This window comes from Galeopterus variegatus, unplaced genomic scaffold (assembly GCF_000696425.1).
Source record: "Galeopterus variegatus unplaced genomic scaffold, G_variegatus-3.0.2 Scaffold905, whole genome shotgun sequence".
NCBI classification, from domain to species: Eukaryota; Metazoa; Chordata; class Mammalia; order Dermoptera; family Cynocephalidae; genus Galeopterus; species Galeopterus variegatus.
In genome coordinates this window covers 295,673-316,035 of record NW_007727016.1, presented here as the reverse complement: position 1 = coordinate 316,035, position 20,363 = coordinate 295,673, and the positions used below count along the sequence as shown (strand labels likewise).

The 20,363-nt window shown below is 36.8% G+C and overlaps 1 protein-coding gene across 1 annotated transcript in view; it reads right to left on the bottom strand.

The window, feature by feature from the left end:
- The window catches only part of LPHN3 (latrophilin 3), a 291,801-nt gene that overhangs the window by 158,162 nt on the left and 113,276 nt on the right, over positions 1 to 20,363 (bottom strand). The window contains exons 3-6 of the mRNA XM_008573340.1: positions 14,655 to 14,957; positions 13,023 to 13,126; positions 4,219 to 4,404; positions 1,222 to 1,260 (exon numbers count right to left, since the gene is read on the bottom strand). Coding sequence (XP_008571562.1) covers positions 1,222 to 1,260; positions 4,219 to 4,404; positions 13,023 to 13,126; positions 14,655 to 14,957 — 632 coding nt within the window. The remainder of the gene's footprint in view (positions 1 to 1,221; positions 1,261 to 4,218; positions 4,405 to 13,022; positions 13,127 to 14,654; positions 14,958 to 20,363) is intronic.

The following is a 20,363-nucleotide window of genomic DNA, read 5'->3' as shown; positions in this document are numbered from 1 at the left end:
TTTGTTTGTTCACTAATATTTGTTGAGTAAATGAAGGAATCCATGTACAGAATTTAAAACTGGGGCAGCTGAAGAAAAACAATTTGCCAGCCAGAATTAAATGACTAAAGCCAGCACACAGAGATATCTCCACTGATTAAAATGTTTACTGCATTGTACTTCTGACAGCCTGACTAACTTCCCCACAAAGCCATCTAGTTCTTTTTGCCACGATTTTATGCTAAGTCATTTCCTAATTATAAATTAAATTCCCAGAAGGAATTATACTACCTAGAAGAATAGTTGATGTGAATATTCAGAAATGTATAAATGGACAAATTGATATTTAGTATTTACGTCAACCTAACCTCTTTAGAGTTTTGGTTTAAAAGAAGTCAGTGCCCCTATATTATGTTCAACTGTGAATAAACTGATAAGGTTTAGTTATTAGACTGCCAATCTTATAACCATTAACTTGGTTCTTGAGAGCAGATGGAATTCTTCTTTTAAAATGCTGTGATATGTGTACATATAGAATAAAGTTTTCCTTCCTTCCTCACTTCCTTTTTTTCTTGTGAAAAACAAACAAACAAAAAAACAGGGATACAGGCATCTCGCTTCTAGGATTGTTCTCTTTCATACAAAACCCATAAACATAGGAATGGTTTGCCGCTTAAAAATAAATTAGAACATGTTAGGATAAAAACTACATTGACATTGGGATTAACATTTTTACAATGAATGAGAGAGTAAGAGAGTCACAAGTATTCCATGAGCCAATAAACAGTTCTATTTTGGAACAGAAGCATATTCCAAGTAACCTGGACTACTCATTGTCTTATACGACTTTGAGTGTGACTTTGAGTGTGATTTCCAAATGACTTCCTACTCAAACATTGGCTGGCACAATGTACACATGAAATGCTTTCATATGCACCTCTATGAAGAAATTAGAGATTTATATATCGCACCCAACTCACCTCTTAGTGATGGTCAAAACACTAGCACCTCAATTCCTTCTTAGTTTGTGCTTCTCTTGTGTGACAGAGCATTGGCACTGCCAAATTTCTTTTTCACACATACTCTTTCATATGTCTTTCCATTCCCACCCTTCATGCCCTCCCTGAAATTCCTTTAGTTTAATAAGGGTACATTATCATTTCTGTATCAGATGTCCACACATGCTGTCACCAACAGAGACAATTCAACAACTTAACACATTGATAAAAACGCAGAAAGTACCTGGACATAGGCTCTGCAAGAGCGCTCTCTTTTCTGAAGCTGAATCCATTAAGACAGCAGATTAAATAGAAAAAACAAGTTAGTGACAGAAGAAAACAAGAAAAAATAAAAGAACACATCTACACAAAACACCTTATTTTGTTGTTCACTATTTTCTAGAAGAAAATGAAAGCTAAGCAGCATCAAAATGTAAGCAATGGCTTGAAAAATAGTAGCCAAACCCTTTTAGAACAACCCTAATGAAAACTGGATGGTATAAAGCTGTTAATGATAGCAAGAAATCTTTAAATACATTTAGTAGAAATTAGTAAAAGTCAATATACTTTATTCATTTGAAATGATCCATTTCACATCAGGTTAGTTATTAATTTATGTGCCACAAATGAAGACATATGAAGTTAAGTAAATTATGTCAAAAGTTTGGAACTCGTTTTTCAAAGATAGTAGATTATTTGTGGTCTATAGATAATATAGATGGTTAACGTGCACCACAAATCAATGTTCATTCATACATACAAAAAAATTCTGTTTACTGGGAAAATAGAAATGCCCACTACTATGACTATTTGATTGTAAGGGACAAAAACCAATACAAAAACAATAATTTCTGATTAAAAGAATGTGATTAATCTTCTGATTTATCACTACTTTTATTTCTTGATGAATTGCTTTTGATAGTTTCAATAACAAAAAATTAGACATTTTTAGCAATTTTGGTGGAATTAAAAAGCCTGTTTTTGTTTGTTTGCATACAGAATGATGTTTTTCTGGGCAAAATGTTGACAGAAACTCATATTCAGTCCCAAACATTTTTTCCTGGTGATAAAATGAGTAATTAATAACAGCTTAATCACTTTGTTTACATAAATGACCCAAAATTATATAAACTAGACTGTGGGTTTTCCTTCTCTTCCCTCCTTTTTTTCCCTTCAGTACCCTTGATTGTTGAAGGAGAAAATTACCTAGTTTTAAGAAGCAGTTACTCTAGTGCTTTTTGTATGGCTAATACTCTCCCAGTTCTAATTCACGCATTCTTCAATAAGCATAGCACAATTACTCCTCTAAAGAATTTAGTGAGGAATGAGTGCGAGTAAATTGCCAGGGCTGTCATTTGGATCACTAACTCCCATCTTGGTTTTGCAGGACTCTAAACCCTTCAGAATTTCAATGTGGAACGCAATTGATTTGTACTGAGTTGACTTTGCAAATCTGATGGGTTATAACTGCTTCAGGGAAAAGGGGAACCACAGGAAATGAGAGCAAGCCAGCAAGCATGTGAATAACCTTTGCCCTCCCATCTCCTTACCCCATCATGCAAATTAACATATGACAAACCACATTATATAAACAATTGGAAAGAGCCAAAAGGGAAACGAAAGAGAGCATTAAAAAGCTTCACAAATGGAAATTTGCCCATTACTTAGTTATTTGATATTCAGAGTAGGCAAGCTGATTAGCTGTAGCCAGTTAGAATGTGACATTAATTGCCAGCTTTACCTGATATTGTCAGACATCAACACTATTTTTAAATAAAGATACAAAGTATTGCTATAACAAGTCATGTTATGGATATGTAACATTAACAGAAATTACTATTTCTACTACATTATGATAACAATAGCTGGCAGCAATATTCATTAATTGTATCCAGTAATAACACATGGAAATCACAGCATGCCCAGATTACTTAGGCGGCTGTGGATTATTTTCTATTGGGGGCTTAATTGTGATCCTATCACGGGCATAAGTGACAAAAATAACTCCTTTATGCTCAGCATAAAAAAAGCTTTAATAATTTAAACCTAATAGATAAAACTGTACCTGTTGGCTGAAGATGAAATTGCAGAAAAAATTGTACTTGCCAGATAAAATATTTGGCTTTTCTATGTTGAACAATTATTATTTTAAAAATTTCTAAAATCTTGATGAGTGAGATTCTTACCCCAGTAAGACACAGAAGAACCAAACATATTAAAAGATCATTCTCCAAAGTCATTTTTCATTCTAAAAGGGGAATGTTCTTTTAATGAATTCCATAGAGGAAAATTAGTCTGTCGTCAAATTCTTGCTTTTTTAAATAGTGAGACTATCATGAAATTCAAGACCCTAAAATACATTTCAATCATTGAGCATCTCCACTACACTGTGACATTCAGGAAACACATGTCATTTGATGGTAGCAATTCTAATATTTTTTCACTATGGGGTTAATTCACATGAGATATTTTGTATATACATAAATGATATTCTTTATAAATATGTAAAACACACTGAATGTTTATTTAAATAAAATGCTTACTTTATATAAATAAAAATAAATATAAATAAAAATTAATTAAAAAAATAAAAATTCTTGATATATCTTCCCTGAAACTTAAAAAATGAATTATTTTCATTATTTATAACTCAAATTTGCCGAGATACATTTAAACTTTTTAAATTTTAATGGTAGCAACGCAAAATCTGAGTAATTTAAAAATCGAAGGAAGTAAAAATTAAAACTTAATTACTTGTCCCATGAGCTTTTTAAAAGTAAATTAATTAGGTTAAATTATCTTATTTAAAAAATATCTATAATGCATTATTAATTTCCTCTCATTGCTATCTTCTACATTTCTACTTATTGATTAGACACTTGTTTTATCATCAATTGTTTTCATATAAAGGTTTAAAAGGAAAAAAGGAAAAACAAAATAAATTGCATTTATCCATGTTAACCCTATCAGAATTTAGCATACAAAACAGAGTAACTGCTATAGAAAATAGGATTGTAAATTCAAAATGTATACGGACAGATTATCATTTATTGTTTCTTTAGATTAAAAGATAAATGGTTCTATTATTATAATAAAATAGCAAAGCAAATTGAATGTAATTATAATATAACTGGTTATTCTCTTTAGAACGATCTGAGTCCACAGAAGGAAGAAAAATTAGGTGGGGAAGTCTTAATGATTTTACTAGAACTTTAAAGATATACATAACTGAGTTCCTTACCTTGTTTAAACTGCGGGCAGCACTATCTTTTCCACCTGGGGTCAAGTTCCGGAGCTGCACATCTAGGAGCCCTACCAGCTGATCCATGGCACGGACTGAGTAGGTGATGTCCCCAGCATTCAAATGATTCCTTGTCTGTTCAGCCAGCTCTCTAGCAATGTTGGCAGCTGTCTCTCCAGATTTCAACTACAAGTTTGAAACATAATACAAAGGAAAGAGGTCTTACATAATACTTTTATTGGTCTCTTTGACAATTGTTTTTGCATGTAAGTTTTAATCACTGAGGCAAGAAATAGTTATCAAACTCCATCTTCACTTAGAATGTGCTCCCCATTTTTTCCTGCTAATTCATCTTCTTCTTCAAAACCTGACTTTAAATCCATGTCTGCAGAAAGTTCCTCCTGAGAAATCTTGTTTCTAAGAATTATTCTCACTTTAATTATCCATTTGGATGGTTAAGTCTAAGGTTTGCCCTATTATTTTCTCTGTGAGTTTCTAAATTGGACTTTGATGAGTGTGTATTGTGAGTCCCCAACCATATTCTAAGCTCTCAGAGGCAAATACAAATTTTGCTTTGTGCCTAGTTTAGAACTTGGTTCACAATAAATACTCACCAGTTGCTAAGCTCTGTGAAAATTTTACGTCAAATAAAATCGCTGCTTTTCAAAGTGACTTTCATCTTAATAACTACATAATAAGAAATTTTGCTCCCAAAACACTATTGCTTACTTTCTATCATTTTCCTTTTCTGAAACTGCACGCTGATTTTTCAAGTATATTCTACACAAGTATATCAAATTGTCAACACTCCAAAGATGTTAAAAGCGAGAAAGACTAATACCCCATGATGACTTGAACAAATTTGATAGCTGTTGGGAAAATAGAATAGTTTCATCAGGGCCCTGGCCTCAGGTCCAGCTGGGTGTGGTTCGGCATCCTTTGTAAGCAAATTGTGTGTGTGTGTGTAGTTAGTGTACATGTGCACCAATGTATCTTTTTAGTTTTGTTGCTATTCTTGTGTTCTTCTGAAGAGAGACAGTAGAGAGCAGAAAGAGAGAGAGGGAGAAAAAGAGAGTAGAGAGAGGAGTTTTAGTGAAGCAGGAAGGCGGGCGTCTGCCTCAGGCACCAGCCCCGTGCAGCCATGCTTTCCAACCTATGGCTTCCAAGGACCTTTTGGCTGGTTACCTGGCTCATAGATCTGCATGTAAGGGGTCTGGGGACCCAGCCTGGCATGTGAAGGATTTGTGACACAGTCTGTGAATGGGCTTGAGGGGTCTGGGAGCTCCAGATCCAGCCCTTGCTCAACCATCGGCCCAGTCGGTGGAGGATTACCAGCAGGTAAAAGAGCCGACAACTGACATGGTCGCCTAGCTTTACAATTGGCGTCACAAACAGAATCAAGAGCTAGACAATTGGCGCTGTGAGGATTCCAGGCCTTAGCCTAGCCAGACAATAGCCCTGGGTAATAAGAAGATAGGAATACTATATATATATATATTCATTTGTAAGTAAGGCAAGGGAAACAAGAAAAAAAGGTACATAACAGTAATTTTCCAAGTTATAAATATTCTTTATCATTTTTAAGTTAAACTAAAACAGGATTATAACACATTTACACAATATAGATAACAGTGTGCAATGTAAAAATAATGAATATCTCTTCTTTTGCCTCTAAATATCTCTTTCCAGAGATTGTTAATGATTTGATGTGTAGCTTTGCAAACTTTAGTCTGCTCCACAACTATTTAAATACAGATGGTTCCCAATTTTTGATGGTTCCACTTTATAATGGTACCCATACAACCATTCTGGTTTCCACTTTCAGTTGAGTATTCAATAAATCGCATGACATATTCAACACTTTGTCATAAAATAGGTTTTGTGTTAGGAGATTTTGCCTAACTGTAGGCTAATGTGCTCTAAGCACAAGAACGTTTAAGGAAGGCTATGCTGAGCTATGATGTTCAGTAAATTAGGTGTATTAAATGCATTTTAGACTTAATGGTATTTTCAACCCCAATGGGTTTATTGGGATGTAAGCCCACTGTAGTTTGAGGAGTATTTGGGAGCATCTGGATATAGTGTCATTGTTTATGAAATGGTTTTATTTCTTTTTTTCTTTTTTTTAAGGCAGTTCAATATAGAACACTGTGTCGCAAAGATTCTCTTTGTAAGCTGTGTCCCTACTGGGTATTCAGAAAGCTACAAGGAGCACAGCTATAACTCTTAGTCAAAGAGATTTTTGCTATCTACTCAGGGATGCTTAATGTTTATAGCAGAATTGAATGTTAAAGAAACCAACAAATAAATCGGAGTGATTGAAACACTTAAATTATTTACAATCATATTTTCAGGTATACAGAAAAAGTCTAACTCTAAAAAGAGTAAAAAAAAAAAGTTTAATAATATCAAGTGCTGGCAAGGGTTTGTGGAAATGAATATTACCCCCATAACCTATTACTGGTAATGTATATTTGCATAGCCCCTATGTAGAGCTAATTACCAGTGTCTGTTAAACTTCGACATGTGAAGACTGTGCAACCCAGAAATTTTCCTAATTAGTATCACCATAGAAAATAATCCCACAGATATACAAGTAGAAATGTTCAAAGATGCTCATTTCAACTTGTTTATGACAGAAAACAAAATGAGTTATGACTATATAGAACTGCTCAAGTTTATGCATACCATGTAACAGTATGCAATAGTTTAAAGGATGAAGGAAATCAATATTGTTAACATCAATCTTCAGGATGTATATTGTTGAGTTAAAATAAATGCAAGTATAAAAATTATTTATATGTATATACTAATATATATTTGCATTCTATTTGAGAAATATAACCACACTACATAAGTAGTATATAATCATGTTACTTATGAAAAATAAATATACAATATTTTTGTGTTTATTTTTATATAGGTGTACATCTATATATTTAAACACATAAAACAAAGCCTGAAAAGTGAGAATCAAAAACTAAATCCTCATCTGTAATGTTAAAATTTTACAAGAAGAATGTGTTAAAGCATTATTACATAGTTAATTCGTACTTTTTAGAAATTCATATAATAGAAAACACCTGAACTGAGTTTAAGAAATTTGTAAACTATGATCAGGGTCTTCGTACTTAAAATAGCTGTAAGACTGAATGGCATACATTACAGGGTTCAAGTTTAAGTAGGTAAAAAATTCAATGTAGATCAAAGTAGCATTCACACCCACTGGTGAGTCATGAAAGTATTTTTATGTGGTCACAAAGTGAAATAAATATGATTATAATCCATATACTCAAATTTCTACATATAATTTAGGGCTAATTATTGATTATCTAGTAAGTCAATTAACAGATACTAAAATTCAATATTCATTGACTTGGTGAGAGGCTAGTATATTCTAAATATACAAATTCACTATTCCATCAGTAAGTGTAAATACTTGATACAACTGATTGGTAACTTTGCAAAACTCCTACTGGGAGCATAAGTATCCAAATAGCTGGAATTCCTATAATTTTCCAAAGGGATATTCTTTTAATTAATGCACCATTCATAGTGTCTTGCATTTGTTATGGTTTCCTACCTATTTTATTCCTGTAATAATGAATATATTTGTAGAATTACTATTGTCTTATTTTGTTAATCATTATGTTCTTATGTAATATATTGCTTCTTTCTATTTCTTTGTTACCACATATTGCTTTTTCCATCAGAAAAAAAATCAGGGCAGTCGGACTTCTGGGGTTTTTTGACTCACTTAAATGTACTATGATAAAAAAAAGTTTGAGATCTATTATCCAAATATTGCCACCTGCATAGCATGAACTGTTTATGTGTATGTGTTAAATATGCAATACATATTGTTTTTTTAAAAAGTAGGACAGATATATCTCTCTATCTACGTAGCTTCTTTACATCTACCTATCTATAATTCCAACTGATTCATTCAGCCTATATGTTCATTTGTTCATTAACCAACATTTAAATTTCTATAGCACTGTGCTAAGGTCTGGGGACACAGTGGTAAGTAAAATGGTTTCTAGTTAACAAGGAGCTTACTTATTAGCAATGGAAAAAGTTGTTAAACATTTAACTGTATAATTATTTAATTTTAATTTTGAGTGCAATATAGAATCCCAGTGTGGTAGAGTAGTTTAAAGGTATTTTAACCTGGTGTAAGAAATTAGGAAATACTTTAGGAAGTGCTTCTCTGAGGAAGAAATTTAATTTGAGATGGAATGAAAAAGAAGGAATTGGATGGATGTGAGTGGGGCTTCCAGGTAGAGAGAACACCTTTTAGGATTGAAGGGCATGAAGTCTTAGGGGAACTGCACAGAGGGCACTGTACCTGGAGGTTAGACAGCTGGAGAGGTGAGAAAGGAGCAGATTAAGTAGTCCCCATTAGGAAGTTCTGAGGAAGATTTTGGGAACTGTGCTAAAAACAATGGGAAGGTACTAAAGAGTTTACATAGGAGCAGTCTAATCAAGTTTACATTTGAAATCAAAATCAGGAGAACATATTAGAAGGCTCAGGAGTAAATGAAAGGAGACCTGGGGTGAGTAGAAGTTGCTATGAATTAATGTAGCAGAAGTAGAGAAAAGTGACAAGCAGTGGCCTGACTTGAGAGCGATTTACGAGTACACCTGACAGGCTTAGTGTGTGAGGGAATGGAAACCATCCCGGGGTTTCTAGGTAACATGACTCAGTGATGGTGCTGTTGGGACTCTTCCACAACCACTGCAGCCTCAACTCCACGCCATAGCCACATTTCCCAATGGGCCTTTACTGACCACGTTCTCTCCAGGGGCATCTGAAGTGATTCTCTTTCTGATCCCTTATTTATATCTCTCACTCCAGTTATTATGGACTGCAATGATCTTATTTCCATACAAAACCATACATATATCTTGAATCTGCCTCAAGTTTTCTGTGCACAGAGGTGGGACTGAAAGTATAAATGTGTTTATACTTTCATTAAAATGTATACCTCTAACATTTCTTTTACTAAGTTCTACAAAAATTATTTCTCAGAAATAAGCAAATACACAGAGAAATTTTATCAGTTTTGTGAGGAGTAGTAAATTAATGCCTGTATTGATAGGGTAGGATTATATCTAGAACTTGAATAGGGGAAGGGAAACCCTGAAGCTTTAGTTAAGGATAATAATTATGACAGAGATAGATACTATTTATGTTTTAAATTTTGACACAGTGAAAACAATCTTCTTTGAAATCAGCTTTGATATTTTATGAGCTTTATTATGTCAACCATTAATCAGGGGCCAAAACATTTCATGAAGGAATTACAGTGGTTTAGTACACAGCTACATAGCTACCATTTCTTTGAAAGATCTACCTTTTATTATACAACTGAGTAAAGCTGGCATTTAAATAATAAAATGATTCTATCTTACATCTGGAGGCAGATTAAATAAGTCTAAAGTCTTAGAAACCCCACCAGTCTCTGATAAAATTAGGAAGCAATTTACTTTCATTCCACACTAGATCTGAAGAAGTTAAAATGATGAAATTAAGATGCAGGACAGAGATTCATCCTAGTCTTCTAGGGCAAATAACTGGCTTATTTTATATTGTAAAATAGCAATATCATTTCTAGATCTTCCCATCCTTTTTTAGAAAATACAGGAATAATCTCGCATTATCTCAAAGTCTGTCAGTAGCTTGTATAAAAACAAAAGCAAAGGCACTTCAGTTTGCTAGAAACTATTCTCACTGACAATTCAGGCAATTCTTTTTCACATAATAGTTGCACTGGGTAATGGAGTAGGAAGCAGACCTCACTTTGCATGTAAATAATAAGGAAGCTCTTCAGAATTGTAATATCACCAAATTTAAATGGAAAAAAAAAAAGACTGGTGAGATTACAATGTACAATAAATTCTTTAAAGGTATGCAAAATAGAGGATACAACTCCTTTTTGAGAAATACAGTCTAAGCTAGAGATCAAGCTGAAGCCAGAGAATATGATTTTATAGTAGTCAAGAAGAAAGGTGAGAAAACAGGATTATTTTGCCACATGTTCCATGAGGCAGGGCTCTGAGCTAACTTGTTGGCTTTCAATAAAAATTGGAAACTTTTTAAAACATTAATTTGAAGACATATATCTATCTCTCTACATATCTAGTTATCTTTCTATTTTTCCATCCATCCATCTACCCTTCCACCAACCCACCTACCAACATTTCTTTTTCTGTCCCCCTCAATCTCAGTCAGAAATCATCACAACTCTCCCTGTGTTCTCTCTCCTAGCCTGAATGCTGAGGGGAAAAACATAATTAATTTTTAAAGAGAAATGCAGATGTAAAATTTGCTTTTTCAAACTAAAGCAAGCATCCCAATTCATTTACTGAGGACTATGTTGGGTACCTTCCACTTGCTAATTCAGGGCCACTCTGCACCCTCCTCCATTCTGCTTTCTGCCCTAGCAGATGGACTTACGTGGAAGACATTAAGAGCACCCTTCTTCTCTGGCTTCCAGCTGAGTTTGTCCACTGGGGTGGCTGGACAGGTGAATGGAGGGAGAAGGGTGAGTGAGGTCAGGGTATTGATTCCCTTAGATCCCTCTCTGAAAGGCTGCCTGAAGTTAGGTTGAGTCCCTGTCTATGTCATCTTTCCTCTCAAGGACACTCCATTTCCAGTTTTTGGTCACTCCTTTGATGTGATCTCCTACAGGCCTGGGTTGGGAACAGCTCCTCTCCTGTTACTAGCTCTGGGTTCCTGCTCAATTTCTTGCAGTGTGCCTTTGCTGCACCCATATAAAGAAACCCTCCTCAAATGTCCCACCGGTGTTGGGACTCTGGTACTGAGTGAGGGATGAGGGAGGAAATGAATTCTGTGGAAGACGCTTTAGGAAGGAGGGAGAGAAAATATGGATGAATAACTGTGAATACTGTGTACAGAGTATCAATTGAATGTTTATAATACCAATATTTAAAGGTGTTAGGACTAGTCTCAATATAAAAATTAAAATTAAAAAGATGTGAAGTTTTGTGGTAAAGAAACCTGTTCAACTATCATTTATATTCAATCAGTAGCATAGATATTTGCAGGTATAAGGGACATGACCAGGTAAAGATTGGACAGAGTGAAGAGAGAGAGAGAGCCTAGGTGAGGGAGTGGAAGGATGTGAAGCCAATCAAAATCGACTTGCAGCATAACCAGTGTTGTGGCTAAGCATGATGTCATGATGAAAGGAGAGCCAGCCAAAACACCAGCTCCACCACTGACCTTCAGCCAGTTACATAAGCTGATGCAGTGTGCTCAAAAGCTTCCTGTTATACTTTTGAAGATTTTATAAATTTATGAGTAATCGATCGAAGATATTGCTGTAAGTTCCGATTGCCTAAATTCTTTAATTTTAATATAATTATAACATAATTTTATAGACTACAGAGTTAAACAAAAATGCCCTAGAAGAATATGATATATTTATTACAAAATAAAAACATCCCATCAATAAATCAAACAGGCAACAGCTGTCTGGTATTTGAAAGGAATTATCTCTTTTGTCCTAAGATTAGCAGGGCTGCAGAGGAAAGAAAAGAATTAAGCATCATTATCAGTCAAAGTTACCCAGTAATTTCTGCAATGAAATAGTCCAACTATAGTCAGGAATTATCATGAAAACACTCAGCTTTCTAGATGAGTTATTATTAAATTTAAATTAACCCCCAGGCTGAGTATCTAGGGAATATTTTTTAAAAGTTGCTAATGTAAGGAGATATGCTACTGATCTCTTAATCCGATCACATCTAGCAAGACTTATTTGCCCTGGGGTCTGAGCTACATTGTAATAAAATCGAAGGACATAAAAACTGTGGCAGGAACAGTGCTGAAATTGGAGAAGCATCATTGTGAATAGCAACAAGTTTAGAGATGCATATGTAAGAGGGTAACTAGAGTCAATATAACCACTATTCTTCCATGATTTAGGGTAAATAGATAGTTATGGCTCATCTGCTAAATGATCTACTGGGTAGATATTTATGGATTATTGTACAGTATCTTATTGTGGATAAGCCTGGCTTAAAACAAATTTAAAAAAAAGAGCAAATGGCATAGGCAGGCTTTTAGTAAGGCCATCATTTGTAATATCTCTCAGGAAGAATCTCTTTCAGAAATTCCTCAGCATAGCTAATGTGCCATAGAAGGACTCTCCATTTTAGGAGTGCATAAATCCACATAAATTGCTATAATAAGGATTCATCCCATAGCCCTTTTGGCATAAATACACATCTGGTCTCTGTTTGTAATGAAATCAATTCAAAGCCCCACTGTGCATTAATAATAAAAACATTCAACATATTACAACCAAATAAGCCCTGTAAATTTGAGTCTGCAAGATTTTGTCACACGTGTATACTTTTAGCACTGACAAATGATTAGGTTACAAGATTTCAAAGACAGACCTTTAAATTGTTTTATTATTTTCACAGGAAAATTCATATGTATTTATGTTAGAAGCTTTTGTTTGCTTGATTCATAATGCCTGTTGTACCTGTAGTTCACAATATGATAGAAATTTTATTAATAACAAAATTATTATAAGCAATACTGTCTGGTTTAGAGGAAGTTCATGGATTTGCACTTTAAAAACAACAATTTCTAGAATTAGCTCATAGCATATTACGGGTTTTCATTAAATCCAAAATGAAATGAAAGTGGCAGGATTTTTCCACACTAATTCTTTTAAAAAATCTTAACAGCTTTGTTTTCAGCAGTTAAAATCAACAACAGAGGATATGGATTTAACAAAGACTTCCTTGTCAGTCACAAGATTTACCTTCTGGGTTATATGATTGACCCAAGGAGAAGAGCAGTTGCTGAGATCTGGTCCTTGGGGATCCCAAATTCCATCAGGAGCAAGGCACAGATAAGTTGATACACCTATAGTAATGAGAGAAATGCATCTGTTTCAAATACTCAAATCATTTTTCTTTCAATGACTCCACATCCATGCTGCATTTAAATATGAGCAAAGATAAAAATGAGATAATTACATTGACATAATAATGTCTATTAAAACGCCAGATACAGTGCCTGGCAATCTATTGGCATTAGAGAAATGTAGTACAACAAACAAAAATATTCAATATTTTTAAAGCCTTTACTGGCAACTACACTAGGTATGGGGAATAATCCTATGAATTAGATAAATGTGGTTCCTGCCTCTGTGAGCTAATTGCTTCAGTTTGCAGAGAAAAGGTAGCAGTTGCGTCTTAAAGGAATCAGTGTTCAGGTTTTTCAGGAAAACAAGGTGGGAAAGACATTCCAAGTGTGTTTGGGAAACTTCGCGTTTTTTGAACTAGGGTTTACTGGATGGGGGAGTTGTATTGAATGGAGCTGGAAAGGTGGGAAAAGCCAGATAATAAACTCCCCCATCTATCATATGTGGGTGCTGAAAAATCACTGAAGAACATGAAGCAGAGAAGAAAAATGAGATTTAGGTTTTAGAAAGGTAAATGGAGGCACGAAGGATGAATTTGAGGGAGTGATGTGGAGGTTGTGAGGAAGCTCCTGCAATAGCTCAAGTGAAAGACTGCAAGGGCCTGGACAAAGCTAACAGAATGGACAGAGAAGGGTCAAGTAAGATTGACGTGTATTGACAGTAACCGCGAGGGTTTCAGAAAGATTCCTTTAAATCTCTTTCCCAATTTTCACAGAACAATAACAAAATATCTTTGTAGTGTAAAGTGCTTTCAAATAAAGTACAGTATTTCACTCGTCTTTATAACACATATCTGAAGTAGAGGGGTTGCTATTACTCTTTTAGAGATAAAGGCACTGAGGCCCAGAACTAAGAAGACAGAGCTAAGCAAGACAGAGGTCTCAATATGTTTTCTAATTCCAATACCACAGAAACTTCGGAAGCAATATCTTTCCCCCTTTTCATAAAGGTAAAGACGATTTCTGAATATTTTAAAGCATTTTCCTAAAAAAAAAAAAAGTACATTTTATAAAAACCAAGAAAGTGAAACTCTCTTTTGTTAAATTTTAGATAGTTTCAGTGATCATCTCCTAATATAGAAGTACCCAACCTCATTTTCTGCAATTGATATTTGATGGTTGGTGACAAGCATGAGAGCAATCAAGTGATCCACTCTGGGCTGCTGGACAAAAGAGCTGACACCTACAGACTGTCACTTGACCCAGAGACATGACATTAAGTGTGAAAACTACTGACCTCACATATTCCCACCAAATTCTCACCTGTGACCTCTTTGCATTTTTAAATTCTGAAAATATATTGCTTTAAGTTGTAATTTAGCTGTGTTCAGAATTCAATTAAATGTGAGCAACAAAATATGTAGTAACCAAAGGAAAAGAAAAGAGAAGGAGAGAAAAGAAAAGAACTCCAGCAAATCAAGCCAAAGTAGCAGAACACCTTCAGCTTAGCTCTTTAGAACAGACTTACCTATAGTTCCAGCAGGGCAAGGCTGCTTTGCTATCTGTCCTTGGCGGGTCTTAAACCACATGATTTCTCGGGCTTCCACAGCCTCGCAGCTCTCTTCCAGAGCTGGGATTTGGGATGATGCTGACGGGAGGTGTGTGGTGATATCGTCAAGCACCTCGACAGCCGGAGATGGGGTGCTGGTACTTCGGTTTTTTCTTCCTGATACTGATGGGGTAGTACTCCTTCCTGGGCTCCAAGTTGTGGTCCGAAGGGTGGTACTGGTGGTCGTGCTTCCCATGCCAAGAGGTCCTGTGGTAGAGATTTCTGAAATAAAATTCAAAAGAAAACACCTACATTGCCTGTATACAGTAGGACCTCATGATGTGCTGCCCTAATATTTTAGAAACCATTTTTATTTGATAGATCAAAGAGTGTTAAAGCTCTGGAAGTCCTCGACCTCATTTTCATTTTAAATATGACAAAAAAGAAGCCAAGACCTAAGTATCAGAGTGCCACTTGAGTACCAAAACAGCTATCTGACCAGTGCCAAACATGGGCTTTTTTACGGTTCTTCACAACTCAAATCACAGCAACAAAATTACAGCACAACATATCTCTTCAGTAAGCTTCTTAATGATCTCAGCCTTTTGGGCAATTAATCAGAGTATTAAAACTTTAAGCCCTCTCCTTAGAATTTTCAAATTTGGTATAAAAGAGCTATATAAAATACGCTTTTCACATCAAGGATAATATGGGTTTCTAAATATGCAGCAAATAGGAGAGAGGCCAAAAAAGAAAAAAAAAAAAAAAGAGGAAACAAATTAAAATGCTCACAAGTTAAAAAATAAAGAGAAATTCTAAATACAGTCTCCTTAACACAAATTAGAGCAGCTTAGTGATCTACCCTGATGCTCTCAGAACTGACCCACCTTAACAAAATTTTCAAACTTGACATTTACTAATATAAAGTACAGGTAGTTTCCAGTAGTTATGTCTCTAAATTATTGTCTAACAAGATTTTTTAAAATGTGAAAATGTATTGCAAGTTCCAAATAAAAGTAGTAAGCTTCCTTGGCCAGATATTAACAGGTAATTAAATATATAATGTATTCAAGGAATATCCTAATAATACTATGGAAATAATCACTGCAGAGAATCATCTTTCTGGGAAAATATATTCATATTCTCATCAGATCAGTCCTCCACATACTTGTACATACACTGCACTCCTAGCCATAAGATTTGAAACTACTCTTAACCACACTTACTGGCAAAAATCTGTAGGCAGCAGACTGAGACTGACTCAAGATAACTCAGGTTTGAGGAGCTGTAGGGGGTCGTGAGATGCACCTCCAGCCCTCCGTCATTCATTGTCTATTTCCTTTAAAATATCAACTCTCTGCTGCCTCAGAAGGGCTCCCAAATTCATCCTGGTATATTTGGTATATATGTAAAGCTTCCAAAAAACAGGGTAGAGGTGGCCAGGGGAGGGGTATTAACTTTTTGAATATTTAATGATTAAAACTGTAGCATTTCCTGATGCTATTTGCTGTCTTCTTGCTCTTTCTTCTGTTTTCCCTCCCTCTCTTCTCAGCTTTAGTTCTCTTTGTCTTGTGGTTCCTCTCAATGTGAATGGTAATGTTCATAACTATGTCTACTCAAAGTCCATAGGAGAAGGCACAGTACCATTTTTTTCTCTTCTTCCACATACAATATGTCCCCCAATTGCCAAATCTTGTTGATTCTATCTCATTTCTCTATTTGAAATCCATCAGTTTTTTTTTCTTTCTCCCCAAATGATCACCATCTACCTTCAGCCCACCATCTTCAATGAGACAGATGCAAGAGCCTTTTAATTTCTTTGCTAATGAAAATAGTACCAGAGTAAAATGGTAATACTGCTATTTCAATATTTATGTTTTCAAAATAAAAACTCTGGATTCATAAAATAGAGGTTATTAACACTATACATTTAATACAATTCCAACACAAAATTTTTTTTTTTTTTTTTTTTTTTTTTTTCTTTTATCTTTTTCCGTGTCCGGCAACGGATTGCAACCCTCAGTGTTGCCCCCGTACCGGACCGGGGACCGGCAACGGGATTGCAACCCTCGGTGCTGCTCCCGCGCCTCGCTCAGCCAGTGAGCGGGAACCGGTCTGTACGTGGGATCCGAACCCTCGGGCGGGAGCGCCACCGCGCTTCCCAAGCGGCACACTTATCCAGTGCGCCACTGGGCCGGCCCCCAACACAAAATTTAACAACATATTTCAAAATGTTAAGTAAAATTTAATGCTTAAAATTATGAACAATAAAATATGACTCTAATATATAAAATTGCGCTTGAAATTAATGAAGTGTTTCAAAAAGAAAATACTACCTAAAATTAAGAAAATGTAATAACTTGAAAATTAAACATTTGGCACTATTAAATACTAGTTTTAAAAAATGTGTCAATGGTGTCATTGTTGTGATGTAAGAAGATTTTGTGTAAATTTTTCTGGCTGACAGAAAAAAAAATTTTTGACTTCATACCACTTGGGGAAGTAGTAAGGCAATAGTTAAAAGCTCCAAGTATTTTCTTTGACTCCTTCAATTTAAATAATGCCAGCTCTCATTTGTACTTTTGAAAGGACTACTTTGAGTAACTTTTAATTTTTTTACAGGGACTATAATTTTTTCATTGATAATGAGCTTTTGTTTCAAACAAAGCATTGCTAGGTCTTCTTTGTTTTTTTTAGTTTGATCATGTAAAAATGGAGATTCATCACAGTTACCTGTTATTAGTTAAATAATATCATGCTCAAATTAACTTGTTCAGAAAGCCTCTGAACTGTAGTAAAAATTAATTTTAGAAAAGAAGTTCTGTTTCTCAGTTTTCTTCTTCCTCGAGAATTAGGTTGGCACTGAAGAATGCTTTCTAAACGAATGTATGTTTCTTCAGTTAGATACTTTAATTAGCATATGACACTCTAGGAGGAGAAAATGTTTGTTTGGCAATCCTTTTTCCTATGATAAAACCACACAGTTGCACTAAACCCCTTTTCTTTATGCCCAGAGCCCTTCATAAGTTTATCTCTCTGGCTCATTTATAATGCTTCCTCATCTTCTAACTCTACTCTTTGAACCATTCAAGTTACCAGTAGTTCCCCAACTGCTCTCTGGCTTTCTGTCTCAGGGCCTTTGCACATGCTGCAAAGTGTTCCTACCCCCATTTACATCTGGCTAACTGCTATCTATCCTTTGAGGCTTACCTTGGATGCCATTTCTATCAAGCAGCCTTTCCAAATTTACCAAGACTGGGCTATATACTAACATGTGTTTTGTTAAGATTATTTCTCCAGCTTTTAGTATTGTGCCTGGACAATAGAAAATAAGCTCTGAGTAAAGATCGATGAGCATCAGGGACTGGTCAAGGAAGCAGTGAAGGGTACAGTATCACAAAAGAAGGAAAAGGATAGTTAGAGGAAAGTAGCAAATGGGATAGCTAAGAGTTCCTACAGTTAACAGACTGGAAAATTTATTTTATAAATGTGTTTTATGTCATCATTAAGAAAACTACTAAACAAAGAGGAAATAACAGGAAGAGTATAAAGCCCCCTTTCCCCCCAAATGACCCTATCTCAGAACAATAATATTTAAAGTGAATATAGTCTCATGAAGCAATAACACTGATAAAAGTTTTTTTAAAAGTTCAATTTGTTATAAACTACATTGGAAGAACTTATTTTAATACAGAAACACTAATGTTAAGCATCAATATAGAATTTATTTCCTTGGAACTGTGCCGCAGAGATATGTCTACAAGCAGGGTCATATCATTCCATTTCACTTTAAGCAGAATAAAAGTCAATTTAAAAGCTGTCCCCGATTCCCTATTTCCTCCCTTCCATTTACTGCTATGTAAGACTCCCAAGGGCTCGGGACTTTAAGATGGCGACGGGTCCGGAGCGGGAGTGCCAGAAGACAGCGTGAGCCTGAGAAGTGTGCGCTGTGCTGCCAGAGTACTATTTGCATTTCCAAGAGCAACAAAAAAAGAATAAATCATTGATCAACTAATCTACAATGACAAAAAAGCAACTACAGATTCGAGGTTTCAGGGCCGACACAAAAGAAGATTCCTGAGAGTGCCCAAGCCGCACAGCGGGACCGAGTGAGCAGCTCGAGGCAACAAAGGCCAAGAAAGACGGAAGCAACGACTCAGAAACGGAGAGGAAGGCGCTGGATCAGCCCAGCTCTGTGAGCTCTGTGAGTGACCCCCAGCCCAGCCCCGCTTGTGGGGCAGACGCCTGTCCGGCTCCCGCCTACCACACCAGGCTAGGTACCGGCACCAGCGCTGCCTCCATTTTCTCGGGTGGGGGTGGAGCTGGCCGGCTCAGATCGGCCAGGCCTGCCCTCCTCACTTGGTGCGGCTCTTCACTGAGCCGTGCCACTTGTGTGCCTCGGCGCAGGGCCCACCGGGGCCTGCGGACCAGCCTACAATCCCACTCCCCACACAGATCTCTGGCAGGACTGGTGGCGGGGGGAGCCTCCGGCCAGCGTCGACAAGGCAGGGTAGAGGAGCCCGCCCAGATTGTGACTCCACCACACCCTGGGCTTCGGCCCCAGGTAAACTTCCTGTTTCCAGGAGGCAGATACCATCTCTGTGGCCATCAGTTCGGAAGAACCCCAAACTGATTTCTGGTTGGGAGAGGTGAGGCCGGAGCGCTCTCGAGCTCACTTGAACCTGCCGGAGAGCTGACTGCCGGCGGGCGCCGAAGTCGGCCTGTGCTGGGGGGATTCAAAAAGGAACTGTGTGCTGTGGAATCCTCCCCCAAGGAGCTCACACCCTGGTGTCGGAGATAACTCAACTACACAATAACCGCAATACCAGGAGGAAAGTGAGAAGCCCAGAGAAAGCCTTATCCAGAGCCACAAAAGCACCCAGAGTGTCCCTACCAGAAACCTGAAAGTCTTCCTGGGCGGGGCGGGGCATAGCACAGGCTTGAAGTCCCAGCTGATAGACGAGGATTGCAGAAGACATGCCCCAGCCCTGTACTGAGCACACAGAGTGGGGAGGGGTCCGGCAAAGGAGGCGGAGTCTCTGCAAAAAACTACACACCCTGCGGGCTGCCTCTGCAAGGTCCAACAGCCCCACCTAGTGCACACAGAGTGGGGAAACGCCTGGATAGCGAGGTGGAGACTCTGCAGAACACACATACCCTGTGGGGCTGGCAGGGCGGGATCCAGCAGCCAGGACCAGAACACACGGAACAGGGAGAACTACAAGGGAAGTGGAAGATCAAAAGAGTCCACACACCCTGCGGTACCGTCCCGAGGTCCAGCAGCCTAGTAGAGTCTAAGCTGACCAGAGAGGAGGCTTCCCGGAGAGGCCCAAGTCCCGAGGTAAACACACACACAAGACACTAGAGGCCAACTGAGCAGTCACAGAGGTACTCATACCAAATTGACAAACACAGCCATACCTTAGTTAGTCAAGAGGGTCAAACCTGTGCACAGTGAAACTCCCTGCCAAAATGAATAAACATCCAAAAAAGATACCAGAAATGTAAAAAACCAAGAACATACACCACCAAAAGTTAATAAATCTCAAACTCTAGATCCTATAGAACAAGAAGCCCATGAAATGAATGACAAGGAATTTCAAGTGATAATCCTAAAGAGACTGAAGGAGATACAAGAAAACTCAGCTAGACAGCATGATGAAACGAGGAAAAGTATACAGGACCTGA